The sequence below is a fragment of the Mya arenaria genome, chromosome 11 (genome assembly GCF_026914265.1).
Source record: "Mya arenaria isolate MELC-2E11 chromosome 11, ASM2691426v1".
Lineage (NCBI taxonomy): Eukaryota > Metazoa > Mollusca > Bivalvia > Myida > Myidae > Mya > Mya arenaria.
The window spans coordinates 19,070,793-19,090,428 of record NC_069132.1 but is presented as its reverse complement, the minus strand read 5'-3'; the positions used below and the strand labels follow the sequence as shown (position 1 = coordinate 19,090,428).

The 19,636-nt window shown below is 38.4% G+C and overlaps 2 protein-coding genes across 2 annotated transcripts; one reads left to right on the top strand and one right to left on the bottom strand.

Annotated features, from left to right (window-relative positions):
* Positions 1–2: 2 nt before the first annotated feature.
* On the top strand, positions 3–7,523 carry LOC128208778 (malate dehydrogenase, cytoplasmic-like). Its single transcript, XM_052912376.1, has 8 exons — positions 3–119; positions 3,596–3,700; positions 4,506–4,602; positions 5,033–5,208; positions 5,514–5,636; positions 5,819–5,995; positions 6,669–6,779; positions 6,936–7,523. The coding sequence occupies exons 1-8, from the start codon at positions 117–119 to the stop codon at positions 7,152–7,154; spliced, it is 1,011 nt and encodes a 336-aa protein (XP_052768336.1). The 5' UTR covers positions 3–116; the 3' UTR covers positions 7,155–7,523.
* A 2,105-nt stretch (positions 7,524–9,628) lies between these two features.
* On the bottom strand, positions 9,629–19,608 carry LOC128207438 (tubulin epsilon and delta complex protein 1-like). Its single transcript, XM_052910358.1, has 9 exons — positions 19,485–19,608; positions 17,355–17,578; positions 16,879–16,978; positions 16,414–16,619; positions 16,036–16,182; positions 15,602–15,700; positions 15,141–15,227; positions 14,443–14,631; positions 9,629–13,559 (listed from the first exon to the last, which is right to left on the bottom strand). Exons 2-9 carry the CDS (start codon positions 17,466–17,468, stop codon positions 13,185–13,187), a joined length of 1,317 nt encoding a protein of 438 aa, XP_052766318.1. The 5' UTR covers positions 17,469–17,578; positions 19,485–19,608; the 3' UTR covers positions 9,629–13,184.
* Positions 19,609–19,636: the final 28 nt, after the last annotated feature.

Here is a 19,636-nt window from a genome sequence, read left to right as displayed (position 1 = left end):
CGGAGAATTCCGTAAGTTTCCGTAAATTGCCGATGCTAATGTCAAGGTAATCAAGGTCACTCAGCCGGTAGGACGGAAATCAAGGCGACGTTCAAAAATCTTATTCCAGAAATAAAATGGTAAGCAGTCGTTTATTTATCTTTAAACATATTGTAAACTGTTACTAACACGTTGTTTAATCACTCAAGAATGCGATATTTCCTGTCATTCATTTCCAGCATGGTTGTCAAGCATTGAAATTTATCAAAATTTATTTCTGTTTTGGACCGACCTTCAAGGTTGCTAGTTATTGTTCTTAAGCTCATGCTGATTTTTTTTTAAACATTTAAGTCTTATATCTGTTTTAAAATCAACGGCACGATGAACGGAAATCAAAAGTAGCGACATGTCAGCATTTATGTAATTATGAAAAACAGGAAAATAATGTGAAAAAAACTATTTCACAAACATTGATGATACAGTGACAAAAACTGAGTCTTTTGGGCGTTTGGCTCACTGTGTGTGTGTGATGGAGTCAGAGTGACATTAGGCCCCAATTTCTCGAAAATTCTTAAGCAAAACAAGCTTACGTAGCTTATTTCATTAACCCAAAATTCTTACTTAATCGTGATTGAAAAATAGCTAATTGTGATTTGCATACAGATAATTTCCTTTTGGAGTAAAAAAACCTTTCAGAATGTTAATATGGCACAAATTATACCACTTGCTTATCCAAGGGTGGGGTTGGAGGGTGGCAACATCGCCCAAGTTTACTTTATTTCAATTAAGTTGAAAAAAAGTAAAGAAATATGCCCAAAATGCACCATTTCGGACTAGAAATTGTTAAATATATTGTGGGGGGAGTACCCCCAAACCCCTTTGTCAACTCTTTAAACAAAAAAATATTGGTTCTGAGGGAGGGGTACAAATCAAAATGGTACGCCCCTTAGTTCTAATATCAAATCCTGGCACCGCCCCTGTATCCCAAAACAAAAAATAGTGAGCTTATCTTACTTAATCCTGTTCTAAGAGACTTAACATGTTTCGAGAAATGTGGCCTAAAGGGTGCATTTTGGTGTTTTAATGATTGTTACATGGTAAATGGCAGAACATGTACTGGTGTTTGCTTAGTTCTCAGCAATTGCTGATCAGTTTTTTGTGTCAAACTCCTCAACAACTGACCAACAAGCAATTGATACACAGAAATAGTTTTGGTGCTGCCCTTTTGCTGAAGTTCACTGAACATTAATAATCAACAGAAACCACTCAGTTTGTGATAGGCAATGTTGATAGGCAATGTTGATAATAGTTCACTAACTGTTGCAGTGTTCAAGCTAGGGTTGAAAAACCTGGCGGGGGCCCCCACTGCCCTTTTACAGTGCCCCGCTGCCTTTTTATACTCCCTGCTATGCCCTTTGTTATGCCGAAGGGCCTGACCAGTAGATAACCCCTATTGATTTAAGGGGTCATCGGGTCCAAAGTCAAGGTCACAGTGACCTTGACTGATAAAAGGTTGTCAGATGGATAACTCGGCAATGCCTGCACCCATGGCCCTCAAATTTGACTGGGAAGCTGGACATGACCAGTAGATAACCCCTATTGATAGAGGTCATCAGGTCAAAGATCAAGGTCACAGTGACCTTGAACATCAACTGGACAAATGGTCATCAAACTTGACATGAAGGTTGGGCCTGACCAGTAGATGATCCCTATTGATTTTAGGGGTCATCAGGCCAAAGGTCAAGGTCACAGTGACCATTAACACCAAAGGGTTAATAAAGCTTCTCCGAGTGATATCTCCACAATACCTGGACCTATGATGATCAAACTTTACATGGAGGTTAGGCATGACCAGTAGATGACCCCTATTGATTTTAGGAGTCATAGGTCAAGGTCACAGTGTCCTTGAATGTGAAAAGGTATTTGGAGTGATTACTCAACAATGCCTGCACCTAAGGCCCTCAAACTTGACTTTGGGGTTGGGCCTGACCAGTAGGTGACCCCTTTTGATTTTAGGGGTCATCGGGTCAAAGGTCAAGGTCACAATGACCTTGAAGTCGAAAAGCTTGTCTTGACAATGCCTGCAGTCATGGCCCTCAAACTTGACATTTAGGTTTTTGGTGACTTGTTGATGACCCCCATGGACTTTTAGTTCATAGAGTCAAAGGTCAAGGTCATAACTCAAATTCAGCATTTAAATTTATTTCATAATAACTTAATCCCTGCTGCTAAGAGGATACATTTTTATCTGCAAATATCAGTCATCATCTGAACATTCTTACAAAACTGTACCTATTATCCTCGAACTTTGAATGGTCTTAATCTTAAAACTGCCTCAAAGGCATTAAATGTCATTGACAAATCAGCTGTCATTTTCAGTCCATGCATATTTCATTCAATTGTCCAAATAATCCTGACAACATGGCGCTCAGGGAGCATAATGTTTGACAAACATCTCTTGTTTGACAAGAGCCACCTTTGATGATTAATAATTTAACACAATAGGAACATCACAAATCCAGTTATCATAATTTTGCCGCAAAGCGGGCCTTAAATCACCAGGTGATTAGTGATTTAAACACACAAGTGGGCAGTGCTTCTTGCTTGACAGATTTTCTTTTCAGCCAATCAGCTTTAATAATCAGCGTTAATTATCCACTGTCATAATTGAGACATGTTGCACAATACTCATGACAGTGTTTCCGCTAGGTGTTGTGAGCACCTGCCAACACCATGCTGCCCCTTTGATCTCCAAAAATGGGCCGTGCTGCCCTTTTCATTTTTCCATGTGCCTTGCTATTGTCATATATGACAACTTATTGTGTGTTTGTGTAATGAGCAAACAACATGTGTTTTCATAATCGGTAATCCCCTAATCTTATAATTGGGTAAAGTAACAGATCATAAGTGAAAGATCGCCGTAGCCGACTAGGCGGAGCTATATAATATCAGACAATCAGAACGCAAATCTAGAAGTCTTGATTAAATGAAGAAAGTTTGTGCATCCATTCCATTTCCAGCATCTAAAGCTCTCGAAGGCTAATCGAAACCTGTTAAACGTAGCGTTTTGAACACATTGTGTGATACTACTTAATAGATTCCTTGAAGCAGTCTCACTCTTAATTGCTTATTAAGTAATTCTTATTAAATTTACAGAGGGGCATAAAACAAACATTAACTCTTTTTTTGCTTTCTGTGGTTGTAATTGGTCATATCTGGTACTGGCTCTTTTAACTTGACCTTTTTCTACTAAAGTGTGATTGTTAAGAGGATCAATGAATGTGTGCACATATACTCACTGACTTGTGCATCTTATCTTGATAGCTGACATGTTTTGAATCCTCTAAATAAGTGTTAAAAAAGTGTTTTACTGGCTTGTTTAAAGAGAAGTAATTGGTTTGTGATTGCTTCCCAAACAAAATAAGATAAAAAGTGCCGCCCCAAAAGTGTCAAGTCATTTATGATGTATTGAGCCATTATTAGATTGTGAATATCTCTAGCTAGTGTATTATCACCAGCAAAAAGTAGAAGTCAACATTTGTCAATATCTGCTTTCAGCAACTCTGATTAATGTGTTGGTTGGCCAATGTGAAATAACTGTATTGTACTGTTTCAGTCTCAGAAGGCGCCAATCCGTGTCCTGGTGACAGGAGCTGCTGGCCAGATTGCCTACTCCCTTGTCAACTTCATTGCGAAGGGAGATGTGTTCGGAACTGACCAGGTATGTTTATCTTATTAGTTAATATGTGTGTGTTTTCATGTATTGCGTTAAGTTCAAGGTTTAAGGCTTTAATACAGAGACCATTCTTTGTCAAGTGCTATTAAGATACCTATATATGGCCAAAAAAATGGTTTGGTTAGGGTTACATCCTTTTCAGAAGTAGGTAGGGTAGGTAGGCTTTATTTTTTTTTTTTTATTAGGCTTTATATAAGAATGTTATTTTCATCATCAGAGAATGGTGTTAAAGTAATCTTCTGTATACAACATTCAAGGTTTTATACAGTCTTATTCAAAAGCACTAAAATAAAACGGGGGGGTGGGCACCTATTTTGTAGGTAGGGTTGGGTAACGGTAACCGTAACCAAATTATTTTTTTTTAGGCCTATAATGTGTTACCAATATCAAAAACAATGACATAGATAATGAGCTTTATATTTTCCCTGCAAAAAAATAATTTTCTACCAAAATAGTATGGAAATGGTTTTGGACAATTCAATTTTCCTTTACAACTTAATGCCTTAAGACAAAAATATAACACAGAATGGTGTCTTAATTATAATGCACCCATATTGATGTGTTTTTTCATTTTTTTTTCAACATACATGTAAAACAATACATCATTGATAACAGAAAGTGGACATCTGGAGGTATTTAATATCTAGGTGTGTTTTTGCCCTTCAGAGATACATTGTATTTTTATTGTTTGAAATCCATAAAGGCAAACTGCATGTACATTTATTTGAACAAGCCATGAAAATTTTTATGAAGACGTATAATACGATTAAGTTAATATTTCTATTTTTAGCCCTTGGACCTGATTCTGCTTGACATTAAGCTGATGATGGAGGTCCTTGGTGGGGTCGTCATGGAGCTAAAGGACTGTGCTCTGCCACTCCTCAGAGGTAACATCATATTTCTGCAACATCTGGCGATCTGATTTTGATAAATTTGAGGCTGGAAAAATGCAATTTGTGACGTTTATTAACATTGAAGATGATTGTTATCTTGATTAAAATCCTTTATTGTAACAGGCCCGTTAGAATTACTAGAAAAAACTTAACTCACGTTCACATTGGCTCAGAATTGAGCCTGGGATGCCTTTCACAAGTAAAAAAGTGTCTAGCCATGCACTGCGATAACCAGACAACCTGTTCATTTTCAATAAACTATGGTTAAATTCTTTTTTCAACATTTTCCTTTAAATCTGTTCAAAATAGAAAATTTGGTTTTGAAAATGCTTCTAGACATCGCTTCTCAAACTTGTTAAAATGTTGTTTGCCTCAATGAGATCATCATGCAATACTTTAATAATCATTGCCCATGATTTTGCAGAAATTGTAGCCACAGATGATTATGAGGTAGCTTTCAAGGACATTGATGTGGCTTTCTTGGTTGGAGCTATGCCTCGTAAACAGGGCATGGAACGCAAAGACCTTTTGACCGCCAATGTGACCATCTTCAAAGGTCAAGGACAAGCCCTAGACAAATATGCCAAGAAAAATGTCAAGGTAAATTGGTTTCAGTGCTATATAACCTTTTATTCAAGGTTGCTTTTGAATTCTACTTGCCATAAAATGTTGGGAGAAACAATATATTCTGCTTTTTCCCAAAATTTTATTTCCAAAATGTATATAATTTATTAAAGTGTCTGTTATTTGTCCAACTGTTAAGTTAATATACACAAGACCGCAAGCTCTTATTCTGGATTTTACAAAGGATATTTAACCCAAATATATATATTTTGGAGTTGATGCAATTTTGGTGACAAATCAAATTTAAGAGATAAGAAAATCTTGCACTTTTTGTATTACAGGTGATAGTTGTTGGTAACCCAGCCAACACTAACGCACTTATCTGCAGCAAGTATGCTCCTAGCATTCCCAAGGAGAACTTCACGGCTATGACACGTCTCGACCAGAACAGGGCAATGGCCCAGGTAAGTAGTACATTTTGTGAAATTATTAACATTATTAAGACTGAATCAGCATGAACTATCACACTACCACAAGAGTCAGCCACATACATATATTATATCTGAACTGACACTTCTTAAATATGAAGAGGATCAGCATTTGGAATGCTTGAATTACATGCAATTATAAAGGGTTCTCCTTGCAGATTGCGGAGAGATTGGACTGCAATGTGAATGATGTGAACAAGGTGATCATCTGGGGAAACCACTCGGCCACCCAGTACCCTGATGTTCGCTTTGCCACTGCAGTGAAGAATGGAGCCACTGTCAACGCTGAAGAGGCAATCAAGGATGATAACTTCCTCAAGAATGATTTCATTTCGGTAACTATCAGACTTGTCTCTCATTTTTCTGTCACCTGGGGAGCATGGCGGTGATGTAGGCAATACTTTGTCAGGTGTCGTCTCTGTCACACTACCATTGCCAATCAATAATTTTATGTACGACTAGGTTCAAACTTGATATGCCCATTCATTGATTGTGGGTAGATGTCCGCTATTGAAAGGTCTAGATCATAGTGACCTTTACCACACAAAATATAAGCTGTCACCTGTTTGAAATTTGGTTTTATTCTAGAAAGGTCTATTTAAGAGAGATCGTATTACACTGTAGTTTGATCAATATAACTACCTCCGTAGCGTAGTTGTGTGGTTTTTGCTGACCAAGCAGCTAGTTAAATGAATGGGTACTCATTGCCTTCCTGCCAGGCGCCAGTAATATAGAATAAAAACAGGGGTAAATAATTCATCAAGGCGTCTCATAATTCCAGTGGGCTGACCTTTAATTGAAAGGGATGACACTTATAAACAAACACACATCACTTTTGTCATGTTTAGATAATAAAAGTTGAAATTATGATACAAATCATGACTATTTCAATCTAAATAAAGTGTTTGATTTATGTTTTTTATATGATTATATATTCAAATCAAAAAAGTATTTATAATGTCACAACAACAGGTCTTCTGCTCTTATTCTATGCCTTTTCACTCACAGATGATTCAGAAGCGTGGAGCAGCTGTGATTGCTGCCCGTAAACTGTCTAGCGCAATGTCGGCTGCAAAGGCGTCATGTGACCACATCAAAGATTGGTGGTTCGGCACAGGGGTACAACTTCACTTGTTCTTACTTGAAAAATGTCAGTCTGTGAAATTTTGTTAAGAGGAAATATTTGAAGTAATATTTTAACACTAATAAAAGGAAATATTTGAAGTAATATTTTAACACTAATAACTTGGGCATAATAATTGATCTGCATTATAGGACAGATGGGTGTCAATGGCTGTTCCGTCTGATGGCTCGTACGGCATTAAGGAAGGACTTGTGTACAGCTTCCCTGTAATATGCACAGGTGGAGATGAGCGCAAGTACAAGATTGTGCAGGGGTTGAAGATTGATGATTTCTCGCGGTCCAAGATGGACCTGTCCGCCAAAGAGCTGGAAGAGGAGCGAGAAATGGCCCTAAGTGTCTGCAAAGACTGACATTCTCACAAGCTGTGAAACACCCCTCCTGGGAGCCATCTCAGTTGCTGGGGACAGTTTGTAGTCTGCAGGTAACCAGACTGCTTGAAGAACTGTTAATTTGAAAAATATAATTGTAGTAATGTATAATGTTTTATTTCATTGGTAGATATTAAGTAAATTGTTGTGGATTTTTTACCTATGTTAAAGAAAACAAGAGTCATAACACATACTGTTAATGTTGCCTTAAAATATTTTATCCAGTCACTAAAGAAATCAATGTGCCATAAAGCTAGGCCCTAAATTGTGTTAAATGCTTGATGTGTATACGCATTTTTTGTTCTCAAATTAACAGAAATTATAGTCAAGTAATAAATTGTTGTAAAAGAATTCAGTTTGTTTTATTATTATTAGTTGAGACGGTTTGATGGCCTCATTCCAGAGTATATGTGGCTATGTTGAATCGTTCTGAAATGTATCAAAAATATGCTTATATAGGTCGGAAACTATTGTTAGTTCAGCGAGGACATAGTTAAGTTATTGATCAGACCAGCCCAATTGTAGGCTCTAATATTTGAAAGGTGATAACTCTCGAGTGACTTCAACGATATGGCTTGTTATCCAACTTGTCCGAAATAAAATGCAATACACAATCTGATCAAATTTGGTGATGATTGGACAAATGTTTTTGGACGACAAAATGGATGCCGCCCTTTTATAGTTTTTTGTAGTTTCTTTTTAGCCCTTAGAAGTATTTCTGGGTAGCTCGAAGTAATTCTGAGTAGTTCTTTGTAGCTATCGGTTCTTTATAGAAAGACCCTGTTACAGTGAACCTGTGACACTATGCCACAGCATGGTGATCCTTCATGGCAATTTTTTTTGAAAATCCTTTAATACATGGTAAAGATACAGCCTGAAAAAGGTTCAGACAAGACCAATTGTATCAACAGTACATGTATTGACATTTAACCTTTAAAGTGTAAACTTCATCTTTGAGGTACAGACCTGGGTCTTGTGTGTGACCTGCTACCTCATCATGGTGAACTGTCTTGGCATGTGTTTTTTTTTAAAAACCTATAATGCATGGTCAAGATACAACAGACCTGACCAGGATCATTTCAACCTTGACCTCTAAGTATTAAAGCATCAGATTACCTTTAGAGGTACAGACCTGGGTCTCGTGCCCGACACGCCACCTCATCATAGTGAACCTTTTTAAAATCCAATAATGCATTGTCAAGATGCAGCCCAGACAAGGATCATTTCAACTTTTAATCTCTAACCTTGAAATTTGAGATACAGACCTACAGACCTTCAATGGCAAGTTTTTTGAAAATCCTAACATGCATGGTCAAGATGCAGCCTGGACGAGTATCATTTCAGCCTTTGACCTCTTACCTTGACCTTTGAGGTATAGATTTGGGTCTTGTGTGTGACTAGCCACCTCATCATAGTGAAACTACATGGCAAGTTTTATGAAAACCCTATAATGCATGGTCAAGATACAACCTGAACACAATTTGGACAGACGCACACCGAACCACCGTTGTGACAACTACATTTCACTCACCGCAAGTAGTATAGACAAACAAATGAAGTGATATACAACCATTTCCATAAAAATAAACTAGTATATAGTGGCCATCTTTGAAGCAGTAATGGCTGATTATTCTGTTTTTATTTTTGAGTAAATAGTGACTTTAACACAGAGTAGCTGTTAGTGGCTTCTATTAGGACCCTGTTATAGTAATGTTTTTCTAAAAGGTTGACTCTTGCAAAGGCTGCTGAAATGTACAAAACAAGAGCACCGCCTGCGGGTGCTGAACGCTCATCAGATTTTATCCTTTTACGGTTTATTTATTTCATATTGTACATTTGATAGTGAATAGGTATTCCAAAGTTTGAAAGTGACAGAAAGTAAGTGACCCAAGCACAAAACTTGAAAAATCAGACTAGCTAAAAATTACAAAGTCCAAAAATACTTAAATATTTCCTACCCTTCCAAATGTGTGACTCAAAAACCCATTTGATATATTGAAGAACATTACCCATTTATTGTCTGTGAAAAAAACGAAATCAATCCAACAAAAATTGAAGCTATGTCCAATTCTCAAAATCAACCAAAATTCATGTTTTTTATGCCAAATAACAGGTGAGACTCAGCATCTTTAGGGTACAATGTGAAAAAGGGCATTTAGATGTCAGAACAAGTTCCCCAAGTTTCAAAGTGATAGCTTTGATAGTTTCCATGTAACTGACCTAAACGCAAAACTTAACTAATGTTAAGATTTTTTCAAATTAAGACGAGCCAAAAAACAAGTAAAATGTTCAATTTTATTCCAAAAATATATAGGACTCTGGAAAATTACCATCTTACATAATTATGTGTTACTCGACTTCCTTGGGCTCTCAAAATTCGCAAGCCAAGATTCATGGAGGTCTATTGTAAAGAAAATCTTCCATGTTTATGTGGACAGAAATTACAACTACACAAATGACATACTGATACATTTAAGTTTATTTGAATCATTTTAAAGAATGTGACACCGTAGCTTAACAAATAAATATACACCAAATAATGTTCTGGAAAATGTCTACTTCAAAAAGAGACTATTTGTGGACATCATTGTGCCAGAAAAGGTCAAGGACTTTTAAGTGGCAATTATGTACTTGAAACTTTTATTTGAATATGCTGTGATATGTGATCAAAATAACAATGGTATTATCCAAAGCTTTCTTCTATATGTTTATGATTTTTAGTACACACAAGTAATAATATTAAAAAAAGATATACATTATAAAATCACATTTCTAAGGCTAAGCAATAATGATAAACCATGAAAGCATTTGATCAATGTTGTATTACTAGGTCATTGATATTATTTTCTACACAATTGATTTATTGATATATTTTTGTTTGCAGTTTTATATTATTATATTTTCAAATAGTTTTTCTATGACTGGTTGTATTTGATAAGCAAGAAATGTGTTCTTGCACCTAAACTGTACCATTCAGCATCGTATGAAACAGTGGCCAATGGGTAGCAATAAGTAGTTGGTTTGTAATTAGTAGGGATGCAAACGAATGGCAAAAGTGATATTCGAATATTCGGTAATTCTTTCGATCGAATATTCAAATATTCGAACACCAAAATGAACCTTTAAGAATTGTAGTAAACTATTATTATTCACTAACGTAATAGTGGGGGCCCTGTTACCCTTCCTGGTCGTATTCGGTACACGCGACGGACCTTTATTGTTCCACAAATTAGCCTCTGAATTTCCCCATTTTCAAAATATATCCCAAGAAAAAGCGATATATCTTTGAAAAAAACAAAACCTCTGCGTTCATTTTTGTAAACAATGCAATATAAGATCAGGGAATTGCGTTTGTCCCGGTTAAATGACGATATGTGCCAACGTGGGACTTGCAGCCTCGTTCTGGGATTGATATTTACGAAATATATTTATACAACAATACAGGACATATATCCTTAAACGTTAAACCATACAGTTAATTTTTGTACGCAAGAGCGTTATATTGAAAACATGGAAACAGTTTAAAGCACATGTCCTTCATATCATCAAGGCGATTTGAGCAATATCGCCAAGCTTGATAAGCAATGAAGACAAAACATTGGTATAAAGGCCGATCTCTTACTCTTAATTGGCATGGTCATTTAAATGTACCCAAAATAATTGGAATGTGTTTTATGTCACTTGTCTAACAGCCAATAAATGCAAAATTACGGGGACTGTTTATAGTTCCCGGCGATATATCCGATATGACGCGTGTATAGTGTCATCAAGTTCACACCTATGGCATTATGGGTCCATCGTTGTAAAAACAAGACAGACGAAGATGACAGTTGTAGGCAAAAGGTTTATTAATTTATTAATTCAACAAAAACATCGAATATTCGAATACCTATTTTGACATTCGAATACCAAACGTTCGATCGAATATTCGAATATTCGTTAGCATCCCTAGTAATTAGTCATACAGTATTTTGACAGAGAACCATGCACAATTTACTTTTGGAGACAGCCAATGTCATTATAGTTAAAAAAAGAATAGTGCTATATCTAATTTGAACAACTCAACAGACTTTTGGCCCTTCCCAATCTATAATGACTATTATAGATATGCAACACAGATTATCAAAACAATGTATAACACCCCTGCATGGGCCTTGCACAGTTCTATTATGGCAAAGCTGGGATAACTCCATGGGAATGGATGTCATAGTTAAACATATATTTGGACTATCATTAACATTAGTTTTGTACATTGTATGCACACTGACGCTGGCACTCTAGCACTTGTGTCAGGTAACATTAGCTAGTTGTATACACACTGACACAGACACTCTGGCACTTGTGCTGATAACAGTAGCTGGCTGTTTACATACTGACTCAGGCACTCGGGCACTTGTGTCAGGCAATAGTAGCTGGCTGTATACACACTGACTCAGGTACTCTGGCACTTGTGTCAGGTAATAGTAGCTGGATGTATGCATACTGACTCAGGTACTCTGGCACTTGTGTCAGGTAATAGTAGCTGGCTGTATACACACTGACTCAGGTACTCTGGCACTTGTGTCAGGCAATAGTAGCTGGCTGTATGCATACTGACTCAGGTACTCTGGCACTTGTGTCAGGTAACAGTAGCTGGCTGTATACACACTGACGCAGGCATCCTGGCACTACACACTGACGCAGGTACTCTGGCACTTGTGTCAGGTAACAGTAACTGGCTGTATACACACTGACTCAGGTACTCTGGCACTTGTGTCAGGTAACAGTAGCTGGCTGTATGCACACTGACTCAGGTACTCTGGCACTTGGGTCAGGTAACAGTAACTGGCTGTATACACACTGACGCAGGCACCCTGGCACTTGTGTCAGGTAACAGTAGCTGGCTGTATGCACACTGACTCAGGTACTCTGGCATTTGTGTCAGGTAACAGTAGCTGGCTGTATGCATACTGACTCAGGTACTCTGGCACTTGTGTCAGGTAATAGTAGCTGGCTGTATACACACTGACTCAGGTACGCTGGCACTTGTGTCAGGTAATAGTAGCTGGCTGTATACATACTGACGCAGGCACTCTGGCACTTGTGTCAGGTAACAGTAGCTGGCTGTATACACACTGACGCAGGCACTCGGGCACTTGTGTCAGGTAACAGTAGCTGGCTGTATACACACTGACGCAGGCACCCTGGCACTTGTGTCAGGTAACAGTACATGTAGCTGGCTGTATGCACACTGACTCAGGTACGCTGGCACTTGTGTCAGGTAACAGTAGCTGGCTGTAAACACACTGACGCAGGCACCCTGGCACTTGTGTCAGGTAACAGTAGCTGGCTGTATACACACTGACGCAGGCACCCTGGCACTTGTGTCAGGTAACAGTAGCTGGCTGTATACACACTGACGCAGGCACCCTGGCACTTGTGTCAGGTAACAGTAGCTGGCTGTATACACACTGATGAGGCACTCTGGCACTTGTGTCAGGTAACAGTAGCTGGCTGTATACACACTGACGCCGGCACCCTGGCACTTGTGTCAGGTAACAGTAGCTGGCTGTATACACACTGACGCAGGCACTCTGGCACTACACACTGACGCAGGCACTTGGGCACTTGTGTCAGGTAATAGTAGCTGGCTATATACACACTTGAGGCCTTCACCCTGGCACTTGTGTCAGGTAACAGTAGCTGGCTGTATACACACTGACGCAGGCACCCTGGCACTTATGTCAGGTAACAGTAGCTGGCTGTATACACACTGACACAGGCACCCTGGCACTACAAACTGACGCAGGCACTCGGGCACTTGTGTCAGGTAATAGTAGCTGGCTGTATACACACTGTCGCCGGCACCCTGGCACTTGTGTCAGGTAACAGTAGCTGGCTGTATACACACTGACACAGGCACTCTGGCACTACACACTGACGCAGGCACTCAGGCACTGGTGTCAGGTAATAGTAGCTGGCTGTATACACACTAAAGCTGGCACTCTGGCACTTTCATCAGGTAACAGTGAGTCAGGTAACAGTAGCTGGCTGTATACACACTGACTCAGGCACTCTGGCTGCATAGTCATCTAGTTTCTGTCTGTAATACCGTTCTTTGACCTCAATATCCAGCTTCAACCTGGCAATATCAGTCTGTAGCTTCTCTATCTCTAGTCCAATGTCCTGTGGCTGTCTGCCACCAATATCTTCCCCAGTATGAAGTTCTGGTATGTACACAGAATTGGTCTTCTTTGGCTGAGGCTTACTGTACAGAAACACAGGGTCTTGCCTAGGAAGGTCAGATGAATGAGGTTCCTTCAACCCAATTGTTGATTTTATGTGATCAAGCTCAGCATTTACTTGTTTAGCTAATGACTGTAGATCTGCCATGTTTAAAGACCTTTGCTGAAAAAGAAAGCAATCATTGACATCAATGCATTAAGAAGAGCAATAGTTGGTAAATGTACAGATAATATGGCCAATCACCAATATGGCCAAGATGTTATTGCCAAGATTGAACATGCATATATGTACAGTACACATTTTTCATAATCATGACAATGTTTCTCATTAGAGTTCATCTACTGGTCATGAACAACCTGCCTACCAAGTTTGAGGTCCCTGGGACTGAGTGTTCTTCAGTAGTGGAACAGAAATGGATGTTTAGCTCAAGGTCACCATGACCTGGACCATAACCAACTGACCTCGAAATCAATACAATTCATCCGCTGGTCATGACCAACCTGCAGTTAATGATGGGAAACAGCTTTTGTGCTTAATGCCACCACCACATGACCTTTGGCCTCAAAATTTATAGGTTTCACCTGTTTGTCATGACCAACCTGCAAACCAAGTTTGATGTTTGGCTTAAAACAGTGAGAACAAGGGCACAATACAATAACTATATGTTTCCCTTTGGAGGATTTTTTTTTGTCATTACCGATAGTTTTTAGTGCCAATACGGTCCATATGGTCTATTAATCTAGGACATAACATATTCTAATCTGGGTCACATGTTTCAGCAATCTGGGGCCCAGATTCTGGGCCAAATGTTCTTTCGATCTCAGCTGTATCGGAGATGGCCCACATTTTCAACTCGCACAACACCACAGCTATGACAATAGCTTGACTTGAATCTTTGAAAAAAAACGTAAAGCTCAAAATTGCAAAATAAACATTAAACATTTGCGGATGAATAAGAAATAGTTGACCAAAAGTATTGCATATAACCATCATTTTTAAGATTAATATTGTTTTTATAAGCAAGAACAAGCCACCACATAATCACCTTGTCCTCCCACAGTTCATCAAGACGGGCAATAGCGGGCTCCAGGCGGAGAATCCTGGCCTCAAGGCCCTGACGGAGGGTAAACAACTTGAGCACAAGCCCTGGATTCAGGTTGTAGTGAACCAGCGGAATCTCAGGGTCAGCATCCTTGCTAGAGTTTTCCTCCAGTTTAAGGGCCAACACGCTCTCCTGAATTTTGTATGGACAAGAGATTAAAAAGAAGTACAGGTACTTCTGGAAACTTTAATGAACAGGTTCCATGCATATATGTGCATGTACAAAAGTATATCATTAGCCCTCATGAGTCATTACAGTCTACAAAATTAGCTCTTCAAAATTTATAAATAATTCCATATTGTTAATGATGAGTCAAACAAAATAATGTCTAACAGAAAGCATGCAATGGCTACTTTAGGGCTATTCCGACATATAACCCCCGGGCGAAGGTACTTTTAAATTATGCCACCTCCCTTCAGAAACAAACTGACCCTTTTGAGGTCCAAATGAGCGAAAAAAGACACTCACCCATATACTATTAAAATAATTGCCTTCCCCCTCTGGGTTGTATGTTTTACTGGAATAGCCCTCATTTGACAAGACAAACTAATGCATATATAAGCAAAGAAGAATCAACAACAACAGTGACAGTCTAAGGCAATTCACTGTAAGTTTTAAACTGAGGATCTAAACATTGATACCATCCACTTCCAGAAGACGTGCTCATGTTCCTTCCAGGACACAACCAAACTCAACATGCTGTTCTCCTTCTCCAGTAAACCCAGCATCTGAAACATACACAGTCATGTATGATACAAGAAAACACCCATTTCAGCCCATTCAAACAGTTTTGAAGTTTACAACATTATACTGAGTCCATTTCCTGGGTAGACATCAGACGAGGTGTTCTTTTGAGAGGTCAAGGGAAAACACAGCCTCATGGATGGGAGCTTTACACCTTACAATGAAATATTATTTGAGTGCAGGTCAAGTTTACATTTTACAGATTCCTGTCTAAACATTATGCATTCCTATTTCATCTTTAGGCCAATTTATTTATTGTTCCACAATTTTTTTTTACATAGAGTGTATGGCAGTTTATGTTTAATAGTCGATGAATTATGATGGAGAAACTGTAAATGGCTTTCTCAGAGCCACTCACTGTTTTCAAGTGCTGCGGGTGTCTCATGAGATCTGTTTCTACAACTGACATGTGTGACCGGCCAGGCACAAAACCCACTCCCTCTGTGCAGGTGTGCACCTGAAAAAACAGTATAGATGAAGATTTATATCCCTAATTGTCCTGGTATCAAACACTGATAACACACATGCCCATTTTCTAACTCAAAATACATCTAGTATGTTAACACCTATTTATTACACATTGATTGTGACATTTGCTAAGAGCTATAAAATCATGCTCAAGTTTATAACCATGTAGAAAAAAGTACTGCAAAAGTACTTCCGGCTAGTTTGCACATTTAAATGCTTTGATTGGTTAAAAGCAATTATTGGATGAAACTTAACTTAAACCAAACCAAAAAATTAGCCTGCAGCCAACTGGAACCTGATCAACTAATGCCAAGGAAGCCCTACCCTGTGTATGAGTCTGTATTTCTGGCGATGGAGAGCGTGCAGGTGTTTCAGAGTAAGGTGGAGTCTGCCAGAGACCACATTAAGACGCTGGATCCTCTGTCCCAGTGTCAAGTTGTCATGAGAGTTGCTTCTGTCAGGTATCTGCCTCTGTCAAAACACAGTTATGTATAAACATCCTGTTATGAAGAAACGTTTTTCTGGTATGTATTACAGTCTTATACTATATATGCATCTTAAATCCAACTTAGCTTATTATGATGGGTCTGTATTGGGCAAAGGAACATACAACAGAAACATTCTCATTCAATCAAAGCTGTAGTAAAATTACTAAGAGAGCGTCAGTCAATCTATCTCAAACATAACAATAGACATCCTTACCTTGCCTGACTGTCGCAGCCCAGTGTCGAGTGGTGAGGTGGTGTTTTCCAAGCAGCAGTCCACCACACGGTGTGAGGACAGAAACCAGGCAAGAACCAACAGCAGTTCCCGGCTCCCCTCGCTCATATCATCCTGTAGGCTAGTGAAATCCGGAAACAAATAACCCAGGTCTTGGTAACACTTCTTTATATATTGGGCTACTTTTACTGAAGCAGAAAATCAAGAAAATTGAATTAAATATGATAGAACATTACAATATCTTTTGAAAAGTTAAGATCACTTCATTTATTTAATTGTTTATAAAAGTGGCTCATATTCTATTTTTTTTAAATAAATTTAAACATGTTTTATATTTTTTAACATTGGGAGGGTTAACTCAAAATACTTTGTAAGATGTCCTTATTGGACACTGGAGCTTAATGACTTGACCCTGCCATTGTCATTTTTTCCGCTACCGTTACTCACCAGGCTGATGTTTCTGTACCAAGTCTTGGAAGGAGGTATTGACACGGCCAACAGTATACATACTGTGTAGCTCATAAAGCACCTGCCAGAATGGAATAACCTGAAACAGGTAGACAACAAGCACAATTATGAAACCCAATCCAGGCACTCACACTGGGCAGATTTAAAATATCTATCCAGCCTATCCACAATTTACACAAATGCTGAGCATTTAAGCTTAACTATCTTAATATTAAGGCTAGGATTAATATCAAAGTATCTGTCAGTTGGGTCTAAAACCCAGTTCCAATGTTATACCAAAGGAGGCAAGGTTCGATATGAGATGTTTTTAAAAGATGCAGATCATATTTGTGCTGTGATTCAGCAGTAATATTATGGAAATTCATTTTAAACAAATAATTTGTCCGAATATGAAAGTATGTAGTAATAATACCATATAACAATTATCCGTAATGAAAATTCCTTGAAACACTTACCACATCTGAGCTATTGAATTTGGCCAGTCTGAAAATTTCTGCTTTGGGTTTTGTGCAGCCGATACTCTCCAAAACATTAGCTAATAGACATACAGTTTCCCGAATTGCTGCCATGATTGTGTTTTTGTATTAGTAACTGTCAAAGGGGTAGCCGACACCAGTTATTAAGGGCTCTGTGAGACACCCTTACTTAACAAAAAACACCAATAGGATCTGGGCTTCACCTGAAACAGGAAAGGTTTATTTTAAACTTTGTAAAGCCTGAAAATAATGTATAGGGTATATGATCAGTAGTGTACATCCATATGACCACTCCATGGAAAGGCAATGAGGGGATATGAACCATCTCTTGGACTCCTTCTCCTTTAAAATATATCTCTTGTGATGTCGCATTCAATTGACAAACAATACAAAACTCATCACATTTCCACCACCATTATTCTAGTTTACAAAGTGTAGTTAGTGGAACCCTGGTGGTGAAATCTTTTATAACAAACATATTAACTCTATAAAATAATGTTAATTGCTTTACGAATATCACACTTTTTCCTGATTATGCCATTAAAGGGACTCTTTCATAGATTGGCACCAGAATGCATCATCCAATAAATAAAAAATAAACCACTTAAAAGTAATATAATTAAAAGATATTATTTCTTAAGAATCACGTCAATATCAACTTTAAATTTAACTGTTGTTTTTCTTCAGAATGAAGTTGTTATTGACCTTCAAATATATAAATTTTCTGGCAAACATTATGAGCACTAATCTGGAGAACATTTTAAATCATGCACAAGCACCTGCAGTATTGCTAAATGATGTTATTGATAGTAGTGTAGTATTGCCAAATGTGCTATTGCTCAGCCCCATATTTTTTATGTTAATCCCAAATTATATTACTAGATGCCATTTCCTGCACGCTGCAGGCCTCATATTTCGTCATGAAATAACACATACACTTATAAAAAAAAATCTCCTGACACCTTGGAGTAAGATTACTATCACTGTATCCCAGCTGACACCAATAAAATAAAACTTCAGTAAAGAACTGGAACCCAACAGCCCAAAACACTAGCACAGCGCAACACAAAAGACTTGCATACTTAATCATATGATAATGTACCAGTCAATTGTAACCACGGCCCCCCCAGGTCCGGGGGTATACCGGGGATAGCCGGCGAAATGGGCCATGTTTTAACCTTTCAGGTGGCCCCGCAGTGCCGGGTGAATGCCGTGGTTTTGTTTTCACTTTAAATATAGCGGGGAATGGGCCTTACCTAGGGTGCCTGGGGTGCAGGGGCATTTGGCGGGGATTTTACCTACTGTTCGTCCCCGCAGGACAGGGATTTTAGCCGGGTTGGCTGGATCGAAAGTCAAAGTCCCCGCAATTCCCGAGATCTGGGGGAACCGTGGTTACAACTGACTGGTGCATAACAGGGGCTTAGCTTGACGAAAATATATGTGTAGGCCACTTTCTGGGGAGTGGGGTACGAGAGCATGCATCCCCGGGATTTCGTTTTAGCTAGATGGTCGTGGATGCGTTTTAGCGTATAATTCTTTGTTGTAAAACATTAATGAGAGTAACGATATCAATATGTTTTACCTTAAATAAATGTTTAATGTAATGAACGGCGTCAAAGCGCTGACTACTAGTATGCAAATTTCAACAAATAATATACGTATCATTATTGTCGTATGAATATGTATTTTAGTGAAAAGGAAAACAATATATATGAAATACCTGGTTTCCGATATATTAATCAAGTTTGTGTTGCAGATTTGGCATTTTTATTTTTTCTTCTGAAAATTGTGTAGGCCGCGGCCTACACGGCCTATAGGAAGCTACGCCCCTGCATAACCTCATAACAGCATTGGGGTTTACAGAAGTTGGGGGAATATAGACCATACATGGATGTATCTAACACCATACTCAAATTGAAAAGGTGAAAACATCTGCTCAGTTGTACAGTATACTGTTTATATTCCTCCCATACAATCACTGTCATTGTCACACTGACACTGCTATCGTGCAATAAATAAAATCAAGTCATCAGCGTAGTGGCATTTGGCCACGATTTTCAACAAAAAAAACATACTGTAGTAGTAGTAATACTATTGAAAACGACTTACCTCTGATATTTCTTGACTACTACCATACCAGGGTAAAGAAAAGTACAGGGACAGAAATAAAAGTCTCGTTTGTTTTAGTTTTTAAATAAATATTTGTCTTACAGGGTACCTTTTACAGTAAGAGTTTAATGTAACCAATGATGTAGGATATA

Coding starts and splice junctions, on each gene's coding strand:
- LOC128207438 (XM_052910358.1), bottom strand. CDS start 17,468: ATGGCAGCAATTCGGGAAACTGTATGTCTATTAGCTAATGTTTTGGAG. Junction 14,632..15,140: donor ACGTCTTCTGGAAGTGGATG/GTATCAATGTTT, acceptor TACAAAATTCAG/GAGAGCGTGTTGGCCCTTAA. Junction 13,560..14,442: donor ATGAACTGTGGGAGGACAAG/GTGATTATGTGG, acceptor TTTCTTTTTCAG/CAAAGGTCTTTAAACATGGC.
- LOC128208778 (XM_052912376.1), top strand. Junction 3,701..4,505: donor ATGTGTTCGGAACTGACCAG/GTATGTTTATCT, acceptor TTCTATTTTTAG/CCCTTGGACCTGATTCTGCT. Junction 6,780..6,935: donor ATTGGTGGTTCGGCACAGGG/GTACAACTTCAC, acceptor TCTGCATTATAG/GACAGATGGGTGTCAATGGC.